Genomic DNA, 22,368 nt, shown 5'->3' with positions numbered 1-22,368 from the left:
CCTGTCTGCAGACTCTAAGTGACTGCGGTAATGGCGTGTCCCTTTCCATTGTCTCTTTCCTCTCCAAATCACCTTTTAAACTGTATTCTGTGTTAAAACTCCTGGACTAAAACCAAACAGAAAAGCAAGAAAGCAACTAACCTAACAAAAAAATCTGAGTGAACCCTTCTCAAAAGGCAACACGAACCGTCAGCTAGGAACTGACTGATTCTGATTTATGGTTTCTTTATCCTGCAGAAGCAGGAAGGTAATGAACCAATGTTTTGATCTCTGTGGGCTCTCCTGCAGCAGTGAGATCAAAACAAGCTTAACTATTTCTGATACCTGCACGCTTTCTTCCCCCTCCTGCTCCTCCTCCCGTACCTTACAGGCAGCCTTACACGATGCCAAAGAACATCAGTTTTGCGGATGCCACAAACCCGCTTCACATCTCCCGGTGCTCGCAGCAGCCCTACGGCAGCGGGGCTGCTCCAGCTGTGCTTGGCACGGCGGGGGCCAGGACAGGACTCCACCGTGCAGGGAGAGATGCTGTCCTGTCCCGTCCCGTCCCGCTCCCTCAGGAGCAACCCCAGTTCTCTGCAAGCTTCAGACTTGCAGGTCCTGAGGGTGCCGGCAGCAGGGAGGTGTGGGGACATGGGGAATAGCTGCCCCTCGCCACAGGAGCGGGGGCGGTAGATGTGGCAGGCTGGTGTGGTGGGGTCCGGGGTGCTCGCCCCTCGCGGGAGGGAGGAGAGGAGCAGGCGCGTGAAGGAAAGCAAGTGGAGGAGTTACCCTGTCAGTTTGCAGAAACGCTGCTGTAGTTCTTCTTGACAGGGAAGGTCAGCTGCCCGGAGAGGTCCAGCGACAGCGCCTTCGGGTGCAGTGCCCGTCGCTGGTGCAGGGGGCTGGAGCTGGTCCTGGGTGAGTACAGCACCGCCAGCTCGGGGCCTGGCAGGCTGGCTTCTGGCAGGAGAGCCTCTGCCGCGGCCGCCGGCTCCGTCCTGCTGCGTGGCAGGCTCGGGGAGGGCTGCAGGCTGTGCCGCTTGGGCGGCGGGGGGCTGTGGTTCTGGAACCTCACCGTCTTCACTTGCTGCAACGAGAAGGGGACCAGAGTCACGGTGGGAAAAGCGGCCACCCGCCCTCCTCGCTGTGATCTGCCCTGGAGAACCGGGGAGGGGTGAGCTGAGGGGGCGGCTGGCTCTTTCCCGGGGGGCAGAGGATGCCTGCGGAGAGTCCGGTGTGGTGTGCAGCTGAGAGCGGGTGGGAGAGAGCACCAGGGAACGGCACAGCGCGGTGCGGCAGTGCCGTCGGCTGTCACAGAGACCTGGGAGAGTCGGTCTGGAGAGCCATCGCCCGAGTTAGCGGGAGAGAGTGGAGGGGAAGAGCAGGTGGCAGGAGGACACGAGGAGGGAGGGTGCCTGTCCTGCCCTGCCCCTCACGGAGAGCCTCCAGTTTCTCTCCAGTGGAAGATGATCTTAGTGGGAGCTCTGAGGTCGGTTGGGCTTTCAGGGGCTTGTGGAGCAATTTATTCTTTGGGTGCCACAGGAAGGGAAAGCTGTCAACTAGGGCAATTTGCAGAACACTTTTATCTTTATGAAATTTCCCTCTGGCTGCCAGAGGGGAAAGAAATTTCCTTTCCAAATGGCTCACCCAAAGCAACACGGCGGGGAGCTCTGTAGAGAGCAGCCTGACGTAAGGTCTAACACCCAGGTCTGTGGCGTTTGCTCATTTGGTCCCAAAATCTCAGGGACTTTGGTGGGATTCTTGCCTGGTTAAAGACATCAGAAAAGTCTCAAGATCTGACAGAGACTGAACATTGGTTTACATGGAAAGAGACCCTGCAGCGTCTTGCCTTTCTAAAGGGCTTAATCTGAACAGCAGTATTGGCAACACAAATAGCTGATTTCTTAACGCAGGTACTAATCCCAGTGATTTCTGTCAGAAGAAAACCTGGTGAGAATGGAGTGAAGCCCTCAAGGGATTTGGCCCCGGCCAACATTGGGTTGACAGTGAATGCTAGTCCCAAGAGGACTGGGGGACCCTCGGAAGCAGCAGGTAACCGCTGGCCGTACCTTTTCGGCGCTGTTGCGGGAGGTGTCTGGTTTCACCAGGATGGATGGTGGGGCTGATGCAGGCGGCTTTGGAGCTGCCTCACTCTTTGCCGGAGGGTCTTTGGCATCCAGGATCACCGAGCTGCACACAGAGGGAGTTCTGCTTTCCCCTCCTCTGACCACAAGCGCCGGTGAAGCGTCGTGGGAGAAGTTTGGCCTCGTTCCTGCCTCGGCCATGCCAGCTCCAGAAGGGATGCTGTGTGGCTGGGGGCTGGCATGCTGATAAAGCTGAAGCTGCTGAGGTCTCACCGCAGCCGTGGGAGGACGCCTGAGGGAGCCGGCAACGTGCACGGGGGTCCCTGCCTGTCCCGGCCTCTGCAGAGATCCATCTGGGGAGCAAGAACCATTTGAAAAGAAGTCAGTCAGCAGGAATACAAAATGGTAGAGATGAAGCAAAGAGGCAGAAGTGAGCGGCGGTTACAGTCCTGCACTAACAGCCCCGTTCACAGGGATGCTGTGGGGTCGTAGCTCCCAGGGATTGCCACGCACCTACCCCCGTGCACGAGCACTGGTGTGCAGTAACACTCTCTGCCTTCATAGCCTCTCCTCTGCGGGCAGCTGCTCCGCTGGCAAGGCCAACAAGCTGAAACCCTCAATCCTCCTGTATTTGCACAACAACTCATGCCACAGAAATTCTTCTGTTTTGGATAGGACCGATCTGGTTTTTGAAAGCTTGCCCTGCTGTCTCCTAGACTGTAAATACTCTTGGTGCAAACACTGAAACGCGTTAACCCCAAACATCAGGTTGCACAGCCTCAGCGTGACGCGGTTGGGATTTTCCTGCCCAGGTCCCAAAGCTGAGGAGTCGTGGCACCGCTGCTCGGCTGGCTGCCCGGGGGAAGCACTGTGATGAGTGGGTAGGACCAGACGCAGCCCCACCGGGAAGGGGTGAGGGGGGTAACCGTGTTGGGTGACACGTCTGCCACCACCATGTGCTGCAGGGGAGCAGAAATCACCCCCCTGAGCAGAAAACCTCCCCTGGGAGCCCCTAGGGAACACCTCTGGCGATGGGGTCCTCACGGGGCCCGGGGAGCTCCCTGCGCCCTCCCCACGGTTTCTTTGCCAGGAGGAGCCCTGTGCCGGAGCACGGCCATAGCCCTCGCCGTCCCGTGCTCTTTGTTGTTGCTGTTTGGCTGCTCCATCCCGTAGCTGCTTTCCCATCTGTGGCGCGGGAATTCACACGCTTTATTTCTTCTGCAGTTTCTCGCTGTTTGCAAGATTGATTTTTCTTTTCTTTTTTTTTTTTTTAACAGAGCCACCACAGGGGAATGTGTCCTTTACAGTAAAACAACTCTTAGGATAAATCCAATTTCAAGTCTAAAACCACTGACAATGGCCCTTGCAAACATGCCTCCCCCCTGCCAGGGGCATTGCCTGCCTCCAGCAGCAGCTCCGCCTGCAAGTGCTAGGAGAACACCACTTAGTTGCCCAAATACACTTGGAAATGTATTCCAAAACAGCATGTATGGGCTGAAGATAAACGTTGCCAGCCTCGTTGGAAAGAATATAACCAACTAAGCTCTGCATAAACCTTCACAAAGGGTTTTTCTGTGCCGAGTCAAAACCCCAAGAATTACTAAAATAATCACAGCTGGGGAAAGCCAGTGGTGTGGGACCCCGGGCTCCTCTGCCAGCCTTGCGGGATGTGTTCACTAAGGCTCCCTCTCCCTGCCCTCTGTCCTTGGGAGGGGTATTTCCTACAGCCCCGGGCATGTGTGAATGAGAAGCACGTTTTGGATCTTTGTGGAGGGGGAGAAGAAAAATAGAGCTGAAATGGAGGTTTTTTCCCCTCTAGCTCTCTGCTATATCAAGGCTTTTGACTTCATGATTTCACTGGGTAACTCCTGCTTCTTTTTTACTTTGTGAAGTATCCTTTCTCACCTTCAGGCTATTCCTGATTTTATGCATCTCAGATATTTCCAAGCTGAGTATTTTTTTCTCCTGAAATAGAAGTTACTCTATTCTTTTGATCATCCTCCTGCATACTTTTCCGGATTTTACTATATTCTTTTTGAGTTACCAGAAATATGTGTTCAGGATATGAGTTAACCAGAACTCCCCAGTGGCACAGCTGAGTTTTACTCTCTTGTTCTGAGTTCCTTTCCTAATAATTCCTAATAATACTCTAAATGAACCTTTTTAAAAATTGCTTCTGAGCATGGAGTTGGAGTGCTCGGAGCTGTCTGTGACAATTCCAAAACCTCTTTTCAGAGTGACAAAAGCTAATTTAGGGCCCAAGGTTGTGTGTGTACAATTAGGGCTTATTTCTCCCCATATCTGTGTATTGACATTTCAGCTACTGTTTTGGTGCCCTTTTGCTGGCTGGTGTAGATTTCAAAGGTTGGATTTGCCGATTCACATTTTCCAAGATCGCTGCAGAAGTCCCTTTCAGAGACTCATAATGCTGTCTTGGTACAGTTCATGTTTACCTTGCTGGAGTTTGTATTTCATTCTCTTTGTTTCCTACATAAGGACACTTTTACTTCTAATGGCCTGCCTTACTCTACTGTTTAAATGTTTTTGGTTAACCAGTGCATTCTGAGCCACATTCCTGTGCCTGTTGAGGACACGGTCATCAGCCGTGCCATGCTCCAGCGCGGTGTGGTGCCGGTTGGTACCAGTGAGCCGGCTGGCATTGCCCCAGCGCTTCGTTTCTGCCTTTGCAGGGGTTTAACGCCCCCGTGGCATTTCAGCCCCCTCCCCTGCCAGCCTGGAGGGTTAATCCACAGAGGTCTGGGCGGACTTTTGCTATGCTCAACCTAGTAAATCGCATTTTCCTTCATGTGCGGCCGCTTGCCCAGCGGCAGGATAACACTGCCTGTCCTTGGCACTGCAGCCCAGCTGCCAGGAGTCAGACCCCTTGGAAAGACCCTTCCCAGGAGCCTGTTTCACAAAGGGGGGTGCAGGTGGGTGACAGCACGGTCACTCCGTGTCTGCAAACCTGGCATGTCAGCCAGGGCCGCCTGCCCCCCCGCCCCAGCTCTCCCGTGGGCGAGAGGAGATGCTGTGAGTGCCCCGGGGAATGGACGGTCTCTGCTCGCGTAGTGCTCATCGCGTAGTGCTCAGCCTGCCGCAGGAGCCCAGCCCTGGTGGGGACCACTCGGGAATGCTGCCGTTCTCCGGGCAATGTTCACTTCTTTTTTACGGCTCCGGTGCTAATTGCAGGCAGCCAGTATGGTTTGGGGGGGATGCATCTGCCTTCTCCCTCCCAGGGACACACCCCCCCCACAAGCACTTACTCTTCCTCGTGCTGCCACGTCCACGCCGCAGTGATGCCTGTCCCGAGGCTGCTGCGGCCGCGTTCCTCCCGGGTGAGGTGATGGGCACGGGCAGCAGCGCCGGTTTAAAGGGTCTGCTTTGTCTCGGGCCATTTTCTGAGATGCTCCCTTGGGAGGAGAGTGAGGAGGTCGATAGTGTCCATGAGGCGTACAGGGAAGGCATCTTTGAGTCAGAAAGATTAGATTTCCTGTTTGAAATGGAAAAGAAAGTAAGCTGAGACTAGACTTATGGTTTTGTAAGGAAAGCAGGAGTTTGCCCAAAAGGGAACTCAATGGTTTTAATGGGCCTGTACTGCTCCCAAGTCAGGGCTTTGGTGGGAAATGCTATGGATGATACAGTTAGTTCAGGTTTCCGATTCCATTGTAACAAGGGCTTTCATCTTCCTGCACCTGATTTATAAGAAACTGTTCCCAAATAGGGTTAGGATTCATTACAGTAACCCCATGGCATTGCAAAAGGGACCCCCAGCCACCAGCCCTCCCTCTGTAATTTGCCCAGGCATGCTCCCTCCATCATGTAGAGCTGGGGTTTGTCCTGCTGCCTGTGTGCTGAACGAAGCAGGGGCTGCTCTGGCTCCTCCAACACTGTTCTCCAAGTGCAGCTGCTGGTGGCTGTTATCCACGGTGGTCGGGCACAGGCAGGGACCACCACGCTCCTGCATCTGCTGAAGCTTTACAACGCCTGCGGTGCCACGGGGCAGCACGTCCCATTCGTGGTCCGAATGGCTCCTCTTCCTCCTTGTGTCTGGGTGACCCGAGAATCCCACGCAACGCAACGGGACTGGTTTTGTTTGGAGGCAAAAGCAAGCTTGCATAGCCTACCCCTTCCCTGCATGGGAGCGTGCTGGGTGGCACCGTCGCCGGAGCTGGAAGAGGCACCTCTCAGCGCGGGGGCAGGGCAGGTCCGGGAGGACCGGGCAGAGGCAGCGTTTGTGCTCCTGTCGCCTGGCTCTAGCTTCCCCCTGCTCTTTGGGCAGCTTTCCCGTGCACAGCAGCTACCTTGGATTATCTTCCTCCCTTCCCTCCCCTAGAGAGGTCATTTTCGTACTTTCACCTGAAGCCACCGAATTGCCAAAACACCTGTCAACATTCCCCACCAGCATGTTGGCTGAATATTGAGAGAGTGGGCCATGATGAAGTCCCTTTGCTAACTCCTCAGAGGAAGAAAAAAATCATTCCTCTGACTCTTCTTTACCTTTTTGGAGGGGTGGAGGAATGATTTATGGTTTAATAACTGAGCAGTGATTCATCAAATAACTTGGGCATCAATTTATTATGAAGAAATTTCCTAAGAAGGATAGAATAGCAGCTCCAAAACCAGTGCTTATGGTTGAAGCGCTTTATGAGGCTATTTAGGGTGTCTGGGCTGTGCTCTCGATTATTTGTTTGTTGTTTATCGGTGAGGTGGGGCCGCGGTGTTATCAGAGGCTATATGGTGAAGAAATGAGCTGGAGAGACAAAGACTAATCACCAGCGCTCCTGAATGCGGGGAGAGTGCAGGGGGGCAGCACTGGGACCTCTGGCCTGAACTGAGCAATCTGGCAGAATAAAATATAAGCAGGGAAAGAAACAAGGCAGAGAGAAACCAAATGGTGGTGGGAGGACCTGGGAGTGTAAGGTGAATTTTTGATGTGTCGCTAGAAGGTTTTCAGGGAGGCAGAGCCTGAGATGCCCCCGATGGTCCCTCGGTGCAGTCCTTTAACCCTGCGCGGAGGCACGGACAGGCGGGCAAGCATGGACCGCAGCTGCCCCTCCGAGCAGAGCTCCCTGCTCCCATCCTTCCCCATCCCTGCTCCCGCAGATGGGGCTGGACCATTGCAATGAGTTTCCAGATGTGGAAACCCTTCTCCAAATAACAAAATCACAGTCCTGGGAGAGGTGTCCTGACTTATCCCCACTTTTTATTTGCAGAAGCAGAGCACTACATTTCTAAGCTGTTCTTTGTTTCTCTGCCTAACTTGAGTGTATTTCAGGGCAACTAAGGGCACAGGCAATATTTTTTTTCTCCTCTCCTAAATTGTATATTTTAATTATTGCTCTTTTTTAATGCATGCTTGTTTAGCTAGATCAATGGTGTCCAGTGCTTAAATGCCTGCTCTAAAGACAGTATTTTGACTCTAAAAGAGCCTTCAGCTTGTGGTTTCCCTTCTGGCAGGAAAAAAAAAAAAAAAAAGATGGGAGTCATCCAAAAGGAATAAAGGCGAGTCCGAGCACAGACATGCTGCCGTTCATCATGGCTCCCAGACTCACTCATCAAAATGTGACGGTTGTGTCACCTACAGGTCTCTGCCAAAGCTCCTGGACTGAAACAGTCATGGGAGAAGCTGCTGCTGTCTCTGTGAATGTCCCAGGTTTAAAACAAGCGGACGAAGGCTGATGTCGCGCTGTTTGCTCATCCAGACTGTGTGCCCCCTTCGAGGAGAATGTTGCCAGCCCCCTCCGCTCCCTGACTTCTCCCTGCTATGGCACCTGGCTGTTGGAGGGAGATGCGATTGCCACGTGGTGCGTGCAGCTGAGTCGGTACACGGAGGAATAAAAGGAGTGAGACCTGCCAGGTGTCATCCTGCCCAGGCAAGGAATCCCTGGCCTTTGTTAGTACTGCAGGAATCCCTTGCAGTGATTTTTCTGTGGGAACGAGAAGACCCCAAATCCTACATGTTACCCGCTCCCCTCTCTGTATGTTTTTGTTTCGTGTAAGAAAAACCAGACCTGAAGAGAGGAGCGACGTAGTTGCTGGGGAAGATGCCCACTCTCCCCGTGACGAGGGACATGCCCCGCAGCCAGCCGTCGTGGTCTTTCCCAAAGACGCGGACCCCTTCTCCCTTCTGCAGCTCCAGCTCATCTGGTCCGTGAGCCATGTAGGAATTGAGAGCCACACACCTGGGGAGGAAGGGGAGGTGAGGAGGAGGGAAGGCAGTAACTGCCCCCGTGCAGGGTGGCTGGAGCGCATGCTGAAGCTCCTGGCTTCGTGCTGAGCAACTGATGCTGCTGGCTTTGGGTGAGCGGCAGCCGTTTGCCTGAAGCCTCTTCAAGCAGCACTCACATCAAATATTTGGGTGCTGCCGTTATGGTGGAGAGAACTCGCAGGGAAGAAATGGCCTGTAACTTCAGGCCAAAGGGGATATGAATAAAAGAAGAGCCGACAGGAACAGAGAACAAAGCAGATCCTGTCAGTGGGTTCTGTCCCAGAAGTGCCAGCTAAGCCAGCCAAGGGCGACAAGCGTTAGGGAGGAGAGAGCTGCTCTTCTCCGCCTCACACAGCCAGCGCTCCAGTGAAATCACTGATTAAGGGCTAATGTGTGCCTGTCCTAAGGCAAAGCAGCTTGAAAGAGTGCAGGTACGATGCTCTGTCCGAGCGATAGCATCAAGAATACATTCTGCCTTTGAAGTATGTGGTGAGCCAGAGGCCTTGCATCTGCTTGCCTTGAGCATCATCTGGAGGTGTTCAGAGGCGAGGGGAGGAGCACCGCTCATACAGCAACACGCGTTAACCCCATCTTCCTCCCTTCCCTCGTTCTCCCGTGACTGGACCCCTGCAGGAGCTAACACGGGGACTTCAGTCGCTGCCACCGGGGCCTCCGAGAATAAAGTGGACAAAGGAGGAGGTACAGGCTCTGCTCTGGGCTAGTGAGGAAACCGGACTAGAAATTAATTTGAGATCCCCTCTAGACCTCTCTCCCGTGATTCTGGGGCTATGACTAGGTGACGAAGCTTTGTTCTCTATAGTGAACCACAGGTGACCACACAACAAAACAGGAGGAAAAGAAAATGGCATATTTTTTAAAACTTTCCCCATTCGTTCCTTAAAGAACTTTAATTTGTCTCTAGTGTAACACATTTAATTGCATTGTTGTTGTTTTTTTCCAAGGGGAATGTGATCTGCTCCCAAATATTAATGAGTTACAGACCAGATATTATTTTAAAAAATAGAAACAACCGACTAGTTGTGTACATAGTCAAGGACTATCCCATAACTTTTTAAAAAGGTTTTTCTCCCCTTGTTGTTCAGAACAATCACTTGAAAGTTTGACTTGGAAGGCCTGTCTTTTTATAAAATGACTTCTGTTACTTGCACAGACTAGGCGAGGTTCAATGTAAGGGTGTTCTAATTCTGCAGTGGTTTATACAGGATTCATCTTGAAGGGCAGGAAATGCAGATACTGGTTTGATATTGTAGGGTTGAAAAAGGAGCTGTGCAAAATGGGCAGCTGACTGAACACTTTAATATTATCCTCATTCTGCAATGAGGTCTTGGGAGTTTTCTTGCGCTTAGGATTAAGTGTGTGCAATAGTCTTGGATGACCTATGCTAATGCATGAAAGTAGCAAACATCATGAGCGTAGTACAGATTTACAGATATTGCTCATGTGTACTAGTGTTTCCACAGGTCTGGCTCGATACTGTGGAGGTGCTAATTACCATGTAGACAGCTTGCTGCTATTTTGTTGTTATTAGGTAGCTTACTACAGTGCCAGGCTGATGAATCTTATCTAGAGGAAAACAAATCATCACAATATATTATCTGCAAATTTTAACTCTGGGAAAGTTTTAAAAGATTGGATTATTCAAAACGCCAGTGACCTTTGCTGTTTTAAAATAAATAACTAGAGGCACTTAAGGAGTAATTAGTTGCTTTATATTTAAAAAATTTAAAATGTACTGTTGACAAATAGGCAGAACTATGTATCTGTAAATACTGAAGTAAGGTATTAAGGTGCAAAGATGGTTCACCTGCTGGGAAGATAATAATTCAGCTGTGATACTAAGTCTCTGTGACTCCTTGCTTAGACCAGCCAAATACATTCCTGTGTGGATCTGCACTTGGATCTGAGCTCATGGGAGCTGCACTCTGGTCTGCCTTTACCTCCCAGCTCGCAAGAACCGTTGGCTGGAGAAGCATCAGGTGAAGGTACAGAAAATTACATGACCCCCCCTATGTATGTTAGTTTCCTTACGTACATATAAGCTGATATGTGGTGCTGCAGATGGGGAAGAGTGACAATGGCTGCCGAGTGCCCCAGTGATCCTGGCGCAGGATAATAAGATGCACTGACCTACAGGAAGAAAGAAAACAATAAATTAATCTGAACATAGACTTATTTTATTTACTGGAAGAGCAGCTAAAAACATTTGACAGGCTTCACCCACCCTTAAAAAAAAACCCTAAAGACACTTCAGGAGGAAGAAGAGTTTGGAGAATTTGACAAAAAAAAAGATGACCAGGCATTAAGAGGAAGATTCATGGTCCTTCCACTTCAGCACCAAGATGCTCTCTAGGGTATGGCTTGGTTGGATTGATGGTGCTTATCCTGTCCTGTAAATAAGGAGCTTGTTGTGATGGGTAACCTGGTGTGTGAGGATGCTGTCAGAACAACAATGAAATGGGATAAAAGTAAACTAACCTAATTGTTGCTAATATATATATGAGATCCACTCGAGTGGGGAGATGCTCCATCGCCTCTCTCCTTGTGCTCGGTGTTTTCTCACCTCTTTTTGCTTGGCTCTGAACAGGGTGCGTACCTTTGATTCATTTGCTGTGTCTGGTGCTTGCTTCAGGAAGGAAAAGGAGTTTGAGAAAACAGCATTTCAAGCCCAGACTTTGCTAACCAGGAGGAGACCATCGCGTCTGCCAGGTGAGGACTGGTGTACTCATGGCTGTTTCACTTGTTATTTATTTAGCTCCAGCTGGGAGTACTGGCATTGTCTAAACCCTAAATAATACAGTCCTTGCCCCAGTGATCTTTTAATAACCATTATTAAAGCTATTTACCACATCTGTGGCGTCCCAGGGAGCTCCACAGACCCGTGCGTACACGCAGCGCAGACCGTGCCGGGTGAGGGGAGTCGCTGCCTGCCGCGCCGCGGGCAGCGCGAGAGCACAGGCAGAGGCACCTTGCTCGGGTTTGCGTTTGGTTTGGGGTGGCCCCTTTCCCCACCGTCATTTTGCATCGACGGAGAGGTACCAGCCACCCTAATGCCCCCTCTGTCCTCTCATGAGCGTCTTTCATGTTCCAGGGAGGAACCTCAGCCCTGTTTCTGCTGTCGACGTAATTGTGTGCCTTGAACATGCTGTGCCAGACCTGCTGCTGCAGTGGGTGAGCTGCAGGTGCTGAAGGCGAGGTGATGACTCCTTGGACCTGTCTGTTGTGCCGGTGAGGACACGGGCAGCGCACGGAGCTGTTCCCGTTCCCCTGTCCCTCCACGTCTCGCAGGTCGGGTGACATCCAGCCGCTTAGGGGGTTTCCGAGGCGAGGTGTTGGGTGTCCTCTGCCCAGTGTCCCACTGAGCATCTGGCTGTTACCCCCCAACCCCAGAACCTGCCTGCGGGGTGTCTCTGGTCGTCTTCTGAGTTTGGTTTTAGTTACGTGTCCTTTGTGCTTGCTGGGCTCCGGCGTGGTCCCACCGCGGGCAGCTGCCCTCCCTCGTGTGGCACTGATCTCTGCAGAGGCTTCACCTCCACGAGGGGGCTGTGAGGAGATGGGACATTTGTTCAAAGGGCGAAGGCCATCCAGTGGCAAGAATAGAAGAAATTGCTACAAATGCCAGCTTCTCAAGTAAGACCAGTCCTGCTCGCGTGCCCTGCAGATGGAGAGGTAAATGGGATGACCTCTCTGAAGCTGAAAAACTCTGCACCTCCATCTCCAGCGTACTCTGCAGACTGGAAGGAGCTTCCAAATACCAAGAGCAAGATGTGGAGATGTTTCACTTGGTTGCCGGTGTGAATTGGGTTAGCATTGCATAGCTGCCTGATTGAATGAGGGGTGAAAAATTGGTACTAGAGCTATTAGATATGGGAAATATTAAGCCTTTCCCCAAAACATCTGAAGAACATGCAGATAAAACCTCCTAAAGTATATTGGCCAACTATACAAAGTAATTCCACTAAGAAATGCTACTGAAGTGCTTGGTGGAGGTGTAGGTCTAAGTACCTCCTCCGCTCTTTTCCCCTCTGTTGGGGCCATGTCTCCTGGACCACGTATTGGTGTCTTCCCCCTCGGTCAGGAGACTTGCGATGTGGGGGGGGTTATCTGATCAGGGAATTCCTGCCATACCAGAAGAGGAAGGCACCGGGCTAGATCCTGCTGGGAGCTGTATGACAGCATGTTTTAAAGGAGATATTTTCCTTGCTGGTTGCAAGCTTATGTAGCAGTCCAGGTGCAAAGTCTTTCAATGAAAACTGAGAATTTTCTAGGGAAGGTAGACCCTCCCCTTTCGCATGAAAGCCCAGCTATCTTTCAAATGGCAAAAGCAAAACAATTTAAGCTGAACTTTTTTGATCAGTCCTCGCTGGCCGCCTTGTTTACATGCCCAGCAGCGAGGCAGAGGATTAGCTGGAACAAGGACAACAGCATCGCTCTCCTCCAGAGGTGGTCCCTCCTGGCGGGGGGCTGGAGCCACGGCAGTAATACCCTGCGCTTCTGTATCGCCTTGCTTTGGAGGCTCTCCAAGGGCTTTGCAAGCATTAGATTAGCAACGTTCCTCCAGCCCTGCGGAGGCAGGGAGGGTTTCTTATCTCCACTTCACAGGCGGGCGGGCCAAGGTCTATTGCAGGGGATGGAGGGAGCAGCGCTGCCACGCTGGCACCGCGCGGCTCTGGGGGCTGGGACGGTGTCCTCGGGGGGGTACACATCTGCCACCGTTCACCGGCAGCGTTGGTTTCTGAAAATGGTGAGAACAAGCGGTGCTGCTGAGTCCAGACCCCTTTGCTTTTCTGCTTGTCGCCTGCGCTGGTAGCACAGCAAACCTGGGGGCCGGGAGGTGATGAGGAGCGCACGCAGCAGTGTGCTGGCCCGTTTGTACAGGTCTGGCCCGCGGGTTTGGAGGAAAGGATGGCAGCGTTCAATCTGGCATCCTCGGGATGCTCTCTTCTGCTGATCTATCCCTTCTAAAGCACAAAAACGTATCCCGGGGTGGACTGCTGTGAGCAAGCGGTTCATCCCCATTTGAAATTCAGCGCTGCGCACACTGAAAGGCATTAGCCGCGTTGTGCCATTGCAGGAGCGTGGCTGCTGTCGGGAGGTGAAAACAAAGTTCCCAGCAAGGCAGGGCAGCTGCAGCAGCGTCCCTGGGGAATCTCAGGCCAGCGGAAAGTCACCAGGCTGGGATGTGGCTGGCAGTCATGCTCTCCAGCAAAGACCACAGGAACTTTAATGGTGCAAGTTGTCAGGGCTTTAATCTCTTATGCCTTTCAAATCTAATTTCTAGTGGTCATGGCTGTAACATGGTGCTGGGGCACTGGCTTAGCAAGGATCTAGGGGGAAAAAAAAAGTTACTCACCAGCTCTCCAGTGAATTAAGTTACTTAAAAAACCCCAGCAACTCGAGCTTCTGTCTCTGGACCTGGAGTGGCAGGTCAGCTTCAAACTATCTTTGCATTCCTCGTTTTCTAGTCCAGGAAGGGTCAGACCAGGCTTTCATATTTCCAAGTTGATTGGAAATTATAATTCTGTTTTAATAATTTTCATAATCAAAACCTTTGAAATTTGGGGATTTGGAGTTTCTTCTTCCTGCATTGGAGCAAAATGACAACCTTTTGCTGGTTTTCCTGACGGAACTGTATTGAAAAGTGCATTTCTGGGTGGAAAGCTTAAGGTTTTTCATCTCCCTCTGTTCCCCCCTCTGCATGGAAGCAGCGATCCTTTCAGAGCCTGCATCAAAGCTGGTTTTGTATTTTCAACAGAGAGGAAAAAAGATTGAATGAAATAGTTTCCAGCCGTGTATAACTGATTTCAGCATTCACTTTTGCTGATCTCCTGTGAGTGCTTGGAAGCCCTTATAAGTACAAAGAGTTTCATTTCCTGGCTCTCCTGAAATCCCTCTCTTACTCCACCTCCCTATCTACTTTGTCGCTGATGTGATTTCTAGCTTGGCTCCTCTACGGTGCCCTGCTGACACAGGCAATTCCCCATCGAGAGTGTTCGTGACGTGCCCTGTGGGGAGGGCGATTGTCCCCATTCTGCTCCGGGGCAGTTGGTGCTCTTGGTGCTACTGAAAGTTGGGTCCTGCAGGTTTCAGATCATTTATGACACAGAAAAGCCAAGTGTCCTAGACTGCAGATGTCAGGTTTATCAGCTCACTTCAATGAGCAGCAAAGGGTCACAGCAGCTCTTAGCCAGATGTTTCCTGACCCCGGTACCACCAGGCCCAGAGGAATCAGCTCAGCTGGGACTGGGAAGAGGTTCCTGCAGCTGCTGGTGCTTTCTGCTGGAGGCGGGGAGGGCGGGCGCAGCTCTGCGATGCCGCGCTCCTCTCGCCCCGGCAGCCGGCCCGCTTGCACAACAGGCACATGCACAGACACGGTGAGCCACAAGCCCTGCAAACTGGTTCTGGCTCCCACTGGAGCCCGGCTTGGCACCACGGAGGGGAAGGAAGAGCAGGAGGAGGGCTGGCGGCAATGCCGGCCGCTGCCGGTTATTCCCTTTTATGGGCCGAAATGAGTCCGACTTGTTCCTTGTTGGTGGAAACGCCAGGCAGGCAGGCACGCCGTGTTTCGGAAAGCCCTACAAACACCCAGCACAGCCTCTTCAGCTGTGCTTTGTTGCTGTGTTGACCCACGGTGCAGCCCCTCCTGCTCCCTCGCCCCCCACCAAGCACCAGCATCGCTGGAGACATGATGCTGCGGGGGGACATGTCACGCACAGGGCGCTTCAGGGGGGTACTAATGATCTCCTTTGTCTCCCTCAAACATATGCGTTCTCATAGCTTAGGGCAAGTGTCACTGGAACATTCCCACTTCTTTTGGCCCCCAGCTGAAAGAAAGCAACGAGCACATCCATTCAAAATGTGTGGATTATTTTTTTTTTTAAATTACCAGATCCAAATGTATATTCGATATCTGTCTGGAAGCCTGTCCTTGCAGAGGAGATGGATTTAAAGGCTGGGGTGTTAACAGGATGACTTGGTTTCCAGTCTGATCACTCCGGTTGCTCTGCTGCTCCATCCCCGAGGGATGGCTGACGCTAGGATCCCCCTCCTGCGATCCAAAGCCTTGCTAGCGTCAAACCCGGTTGCAGCACAGCTCCTTTCCTTCCAGCAGGTCTCACGGGGCCTTACATCCTTATCTCAGGCAGGGAACGAAACTGGGTCGTTGTCTGCAAGGACAAAAGCACCTCCGAGCGCTCCGCTGAGGGCGCGCTGCCGGTGAGCGAGTGCGCGCCCAGCGTGCGGAGGCGAGCGGAGGGCTGGGGTGCTGCTGATGGGGCAGTGCCTTTCACGGAGGGAGAAGAGCTCCAATGTTCGGGTGTGGAGCCCAGGGGCCGTGGCTGCTCTCGGGACTTCTCTGGGCTTCGCGTGGAGCCCTGGATGGGGAGGTGGACTTTCCCTGCCTCCCAGGGAGGGTGGATGCTGCGGTGCACGTTCCTCCTGCAAGTGATTCACCCCGCACAGCCGTGGCTTCGCCTGCCGCTCGCCATGTTAAGCGGAGGCCTGCTCCCTTCCCGTGCCATCCCTCTGCTTGGCAGAGGAGGGCATCAGCCAGGGGCTGGGCAGGGGGGCACCTTCCACCTCCCTCCCCCTTGCCCAGCCCACCCCATATACCTTACCCTTGCCTACCAGCTAAGGTTATGCAACCCTGGGCTTGGTCTCCTGGGACAATTCCCACTTAACCAGTTAAGTCCTCGCCTACTTCGTTCGCAAAAATTGTCTTTGCCCACCAGGTCTCAGAAACTCCTCCAGAGAGGCTGTGCCGTTTGGGGCTGGCTCCCGGGCGGTTCGAGAGCAGCCGTCGCTGCTCCTTACGCAGCGCAGCCGTGTGCGAGCGCAGGCTCCGCACCTGGTGAGCCCCGGTGAGGATTTCAGCCCGGAATTGGAACGGCTGAGCTGAGCTGTAGACTCAGCTCCATCTGCTGCACCATATTTGTGACCACCCACAAAGATCCAGGCTACTCAACCTCTGCAGACTTACTAGGGAGCACGAAAACGCAGGGAAGCGATTAAAGATGTGATTCAGCCCACTCTTTACTATATTGCTAATAACGGAAGACCCTATAGCTTGATACTCATACTCTGGGGCTGAGTTTTCGGGGCTGGCAGTAGGCATGCAGCTGTTCATTACTTCCAAACTTCTGTTTTATCTGGAGTAGTTTAAACCCAAGAAACACAGATCTTTTCCTTCCAGATAATGTTGTGTACATAAAACTAATTGCCATGGAACAACCACGCTTTTGGAGATGCACTGCTGTTTTTCGAAAGTCTCGGCACTTACTAGCGAAGCTGAAATTCCACCAGAAGCTGCTGAGCAGGGTGGACCAACCCTTGGGAACAGCATCAGCTCTCGTCTCCCATTATGCCTCAATCCTGCAACTTTGTTCTGATCATGAGGGCTGCCTTATCAACAAATTCACTGCTGCAGCTTTTCCATATGATTAATACTAGGAAAAAGGACAAGTGACCTCAGTGAGGTACGGCCAACATGGTCCAGCCTGGCAGTACCTATCTGGGCTTGGAAAAGAAAATCTCAACTTTGCAGGTCAGTCACTGCAACCCAAACCCAGAGATGGAAAAAGGAAAAGCTGCAACCTGTGTGGCCTGTGAACAACACAGATCCTCCTGCAAACCTCCGGGAGCAAAACTGTTGTTTAGAAGAAAGGAAATTCCAACCCTCCCAAGGTAACACGCATTCACTCTATTGCTTCTGCTGTTGACAATAGTTCACACTGAGACGTTTTTGGTAAAATTATATTGGGTTCGCGAGACATGATACCATTTCAATTGAATTATAGTTCTATTGTAAGGCTTCATTTCCTCTCACATAAAACAGGATCTAACATCCAAGGCTCTTTGCAGGCTATTGCTAAGTACAAAATGCCTGCTGGGTTTTATTGCACAGACACTGAACTACCAGGGGCTGGCTTATTGCTTTATAAAATGTTAGAGCAACCTTGAATATGAAAGATGTCATATAAATCTAAACAAAACCTTTTTTCTCCCATTTCAGATGATCTGTGAAGATTCTGTATTGAGATTTTTAGTCAGAGTGTGAAGAAGGAATGAGACTCTTTTGCCTCCTAAAATAAAGAGCAGATATGGTCCAAAAGGTCAGTCTACATTTATTATCTCAGCCCCAAATTCAGCTTCTCTCAGTACATTCCCAGGTTTATATTGCAGACCGGCAAGGACTGCTGGTAATTGCCCTCCCCTGCTGGAAACCGTTCATCTGGACGTGGACAGATGCAGGCAGAGGACTGATTTAGGGTAGGGCAAAGACCCCGATTGCTTTTCAGAAGGGCTGACAGCCCTGATTAGAAGCAGCAGGAGGCTTCTTCATTATTTCTGTAGATGTTATAACATGGCTGAATTGGTGTTTTGTGAGGAAGCCTGTTCTGTAAGTCGTTTGCCTTTGGAGAAAACTTTGTGGCTTAGGGTACGGTGATGGAGCTCCGTGCTTCCACGACACCTGTGTGTGCCCCAGCAGGCAGAGCAAAGGTTGTGTTTAGAGGTACCCAAACATGTGATCTCCTGTGCTGAAATTTTGGGCTGCATCAAGTTTTTCGATTAAGCCCAATGCTTATCATTGAGGATAAACATTGGAGATGCTGAGGACTCCTTGTATGCTTAAGACTTACCAAAAAAATCGAAACACCAATTAATAAAAAGCACAGGTTTCTACTTTCTTTATAAGCATGGGGGTTAGATGAAAAGGCCATTAAAGCAATCACTGGCAGTACAGACCTGCTCAGTGCAGTGTGGCTTCCTCATTAATGTCACTGAGCTTTAATTTGCTCATAATTCAGGGCCCAATTCTGCAGGTCCTGCCATGCCAGTGCAACTGAATTCTGTGGGAGTTGTTCAGAAAGGTTCATTGTCAAAATAATGTGGGTGAGCATGGCCAATGGCTGGTTTTAGCTTTAATTTTGCAAATGCTGAGAACTGCCTATTTTTGATCTACATTGTTGCATGGCAAACCAGATGTTTGCTTGCAGTGTGAATCCAGGCACACACACATGTCTGTGAATGAGCTGAGGCTCAGTTAGCTCCCTTGGGAATTCATGTTCCTTACTACTTTCTAAAATGAAAAATATTTTATTTTGCAAGTAAAGCACTCTGTTTGCTCCCACGCTACACCTGGACCTTACTGCAGTAGGGCAGAAATCAGAATGGGGATGTGCTTTATCCATGTTTAGTTACTCTGATAACTTAATTTCTCCTTTTATGAATTCCCTTGGGCCCCTGAACTCTGAAGATAGATGTTTCCAATTCAAAAGAAGTGGAAGAAAATCCCAGCAGCCTGATGTGGATGACGTATCTTACTGACACTACTAGCATGGGTGCTTTGTCTTTGCACGTTTGTGCTTTAGCTTTTCAAATTGCTGCCTGCGCATTGAGTGTTTCTACCCAGGATTTGCATTTTGGACTTACGCTGCCCCTGCAGCATCCACGCCGCTGCTTCCTTACCTGGAGAGGGGTGGCATAGGGAAACTCCGCTTTCTCGCTGCTCTGGGTGGCCACGGTGGGGTTGCTGGAGCTGATGAGCACGGGGGAGCTGATCTCCAGCGCTTGCCGCTCGGCGGGCGCGTGGACCATCCGATTGAGGGTGTTCAGGGCGGTGGTGATGGAGAACTGCCGCAGGCTCTTCCGCCTGGAGTCAGGCACCTTGGGGAAAGCTGGCGAATCTGCACCTTTTGCTTTGGGAGATGCTGTTCGTAGGGATGCGCACTTAAACTGAGGGGACCAGTGGCTTTTGCTGGTCTGCAGGAGTTGCCTTGCAGTGGTGTTTGGCTGGAAGAGACAAAGGGAGATGTGATGGCACATTTCAGAAGTTACGCCTGGCACAGCCCGGCGACTGCTCAGTTTTGCCTTTTTCCTCTCTTTTCTTATCTGGCAGCAGAACTGTGGGCAGATTTCAGATGACGTTACAGGTGATCTTTAAAAACTTGTGGCTCAGTCATTTCCCTGATATGTTTTCAGTGACAAATCCCGGATGCAAAATTACTGATGCAAAGCTGACAGCAAAATTAAAATTGGTTTGAAAAACTTGTTGCTTAGACAACACGTTACTGAGGCTGAGTGCTCCTCCCCAATACTTTACAGAAAGCTTTGTCTCTTGTCAAAGCCTTTGGCTTGCAGAGGTGTAAGGAGAGCTGCCTGACTCTCTGGCAGCGCTATAATAAATTTAATTCTAAATTAGAAGGGACGTTTGGGCACATCTTCCTTTTCCACTTCGTGCTGGCACGCTTGGGTGCGTCTCGCAGCAGGACGTCAAAGCCCTGCAGCCGACTTTAAGGCAGGAGCTCGGAGAAGCCCTCACTGATGGTGGCTTTCCCAGCAGAATTAGATCCACCCAATTACATCTCTGTAGGCCTAAACATTCGTGGCTTGAACCTGCTTCCATTGAAAAGAACCTGACTTGTTAACCATTGGGTTTAATGAGGGAAGAGTCAGGCCCTAAGTTTGCATATGGGCAAACAGTATTTCTTGGAAACTGCTGATCCCACAGTATTAATAGCAAAGGGCATGTGGTGACAATGTTTTTTACCGTGATGATTGCCAGAGGAATTAATCATGATTTGCTGCTGACATTAACAAATTGCAAAACTTTGAGATTCTCACCCACTCATGTGAGGCAATGTGCTTGACTCCTGGGATGAACAAGGATGACTCTAATGCAGGAGAGGTACAGGTGTCTCTCAAGTATTATCATTTTAAAGCAGGGATTGTTTTCACATTTCCCTCTTCCTCACTCTTAAAGCAAGGTTTAAAAAACATAGTGTGTGCATATGTACACATAAGATGGCAATATTGTCATTTCTATATGTAATTAAACTTTATCCTAAACTGTAAACATTTTTCTGCCTTCTCTAAACACTAAGAGATGCGATAAAATGGGGCACCAACCTAAGTGTCAAAGCCAAGAAAAGCCTTGCATCTCCCAAAACAGACCTACCTTTGCCTTCTCCATAATTAATTTCTATTTCCTTGGTGGCTTTATGTGGCCCTAACTTATTTCTGTTAACGTCAGACTTAAATAAGTAATTACTGAAGCTAAAATGATTTCATTAAATGAAAAAACATTTTACAAAATATATTAGAGCTTCAAATAAGGTATTTTACTAGTGTCCTTTTATAAAACAGCCACAAAGAAGTGCTTGCTGTAATTATGATGATTACAAGTATTAATTTTATTTCTAGGAATTCTTGTTGGTGCCATTTACACCCTGCATCTCAAGCTAAACTGCAGGAATACAATTACTGTCTAGACCAGTGGTAACAAAATACTGTCAGGGAGCGGGTGGCTTAAAGGGCTCCGGAGCCGGAGCGCCGGGAATGCTGCCTGCGATGCGCTGAGCTGGCGCTGGCGGAGGCTGGGGGTGGCTGGGGGCCATCGTGACCAGCCAGCACCCCTGCAGCCCCAGGAAAGCACCTGGGGGGCCTCACGGGGCAGATCCCTCAGCAAAGAGAGCTACATGAGAGCTGATTACAACAGAACCCGTTAAAAGTGCAGTTTTGATATTTTGCCTGAATTTTGCATTTTTGCCCCCAATTTTGTTTCCTCATTGTGGAGGCTTCAGTCCGGCAAGGGAGAGGGAGAGCTGTTTGCTCGCTGTCTGCAGGGCTGAGAGGCAGCGGTGAGCCGTGCCGGGCCAGGAGGAGGGCTCTGGCCGCTCTGCCGCTGCCCGGCAGGGCGTTGGGTGGGCACGGCGGAGAACGGGCTGGACCCCCCGCCGCACGCAAGGTGGGGAAGGTCCCTGCTTTGTCGCCTAACTTTCCCTCTGTTCTCATCAGCCCTGCCGAGGACGGTGATGCCGTCAGCCTGAAGGGCAGGAGCGCGGTGTCACCAGCCCTCTTTTGGGGGAGAGGTGGGTCGTAGGGGTGAGGATGGGCTCGCCCTGCCGTTGCGGAGAGGAGCCTCGTTCAACAGCTATGGTGGTGCGTCCCCGCCAAGTCCTCTGGGACAGCTTCTGGTATGTATGTATTCTGAAACGCCAGCTTGTCTGGCCTTACTCAGCGCAATGCTCAAGCTTGTTTTTAATTTAAAGGTGCGAATGTGGCTGAATCGGGACCGTGGACATGAGTCTGACAGCGAGGACATGAAAAGCCTTTGACTTGCTGAATGGTTTCCATTGCGTGGAAATGCCTCTATAATTGCCACGCACACAACTAATAATGAAAATGGTATTTTAGCTATGAACCGAGTGAAAAACCCCTATGTAAATGTTGAGGCAATTGGCGTCACACTGCTGAGAAGCTCAGATCGCTATTTCAGGAGCTGAAATAACCTGACATTGCTTGAGTGCAGGTATTTGAAATACTCTGGAGGAAAAAAGCTAGTTTGTATTGACTGATAGCTACATCTCTTTGGAAAGACCTACATTTCTGAGCAACCCAGCAGAATTAAATCTTGTTAACTTAAGATGTTTTGATTTCGTCTTTTTAGGGATATCTGCCACGTGTGTGTGGGAAGTAAGGAGAATTTTACAGAAACAAATTTATGCTTTTCTCTCTTCTTAACCAATGAGGAAAGTTTGGGGCTAAAATTTTAATACTCTGAGGTTGAAGGGGTCAGAGAAAGCTGGTTCCCACTGGCCAAAACTTGTACACCTGTGTAGAATGTGTGCACAAAGTTTCCACCTGAACTGGTGGAAATTTTGTATTAATCCTGCAGTAAGTGACTCAGCTTTCATTTGTGCGTCTGAAAGTTATCTGCTGGCTACTGCCTTGAACAATCAGAAGAGATTGCTATGTGGTATTGCACTTGATTCTCTGCACAAATTTCCAGGTGGGCTTGTTGCCAAATTACCGTCACCTTGTCCCAAGGGAGGGCAAGGGCACGTGGAGGTGGGGCAAAGCCAAATGTGAAGTAAAAAGGGGGTATCCCATCCAGATGGGAAAGCCAGTGAGAAGAGAAGCTGCTTGCGAAGACAGCTGCAGCGTGCAGCACTCCTGTGAGAGTGGGCAGCTATGGGGTTTTTTGTTTGTTTTGTTTGTTTTGGTTTGGTTTGGTTTGGTTTGGTTTGGTTTTTACAGCCAGCTCGTATTTTTGAAAAAAAACTAGATCAAGCTGCC

At 50.7% G+C, this 22,368-nt stretch overlaps 1 protein-coding gene across 1 annotated transcript in view; it reads right to left on the bottom strand.

Annotated features, from left to right (window-relative positions):
• Positions 1 to 775: 775 nt before the first annotated feature.
• SH3RF2 (SH3 domain containing ring finger 2) overlaps positions 776 to 22,368 on the bottom strand; it is a 41,401-nt gene continuing 19,808 nt past the window's right edge. The window contains exons 3-8 of the mRNA XM_049830043.1: positions 18,760 to 19,083; positions 10,328 to 10,422; positions 8,078 to 8,248; positions 5,330 to 5,556; positions 2,052 to 2,419; positions 776 to 1,069 (exon numbers count right to left, since the gene is read on the bottom strand). Coding sequence (XP_049686000.1) covers positions 776 to 1,069; positions 2,052 to 2,419; positions 5,330 to 5,556; positions 8,078 to 8,248; positions 10,328 to 10,422; positions 18,760 to 19,083 — 1,479 coding nt within the window. The remainder of the gene's footprint in view (positions 1,070 to 2,051; positions 2,420 to 5,329; positions 5,557 to 8,077; positions 8,249 to 10,327; positions 10,423 to 18,759; positions 19,084 to 22,368) is intronic.

Source organism: Accipiter gentilis, chromosome 26 (genome assembly GCF_929443795.1).
Source record: "Accipiter gentilis chromosome 26, bAccGen1.1, whole genome shotgun sequence".
NCBI lineage: Eukaryota > Metazoa > Chordata > Aves > Accipitriformes > Accipitridae > Astur > Astur gentilis.
Note: the sequence above shows the minus strand (reverse complement) of the source record. Positions and strands in the feature narration are given on the sequence as shown.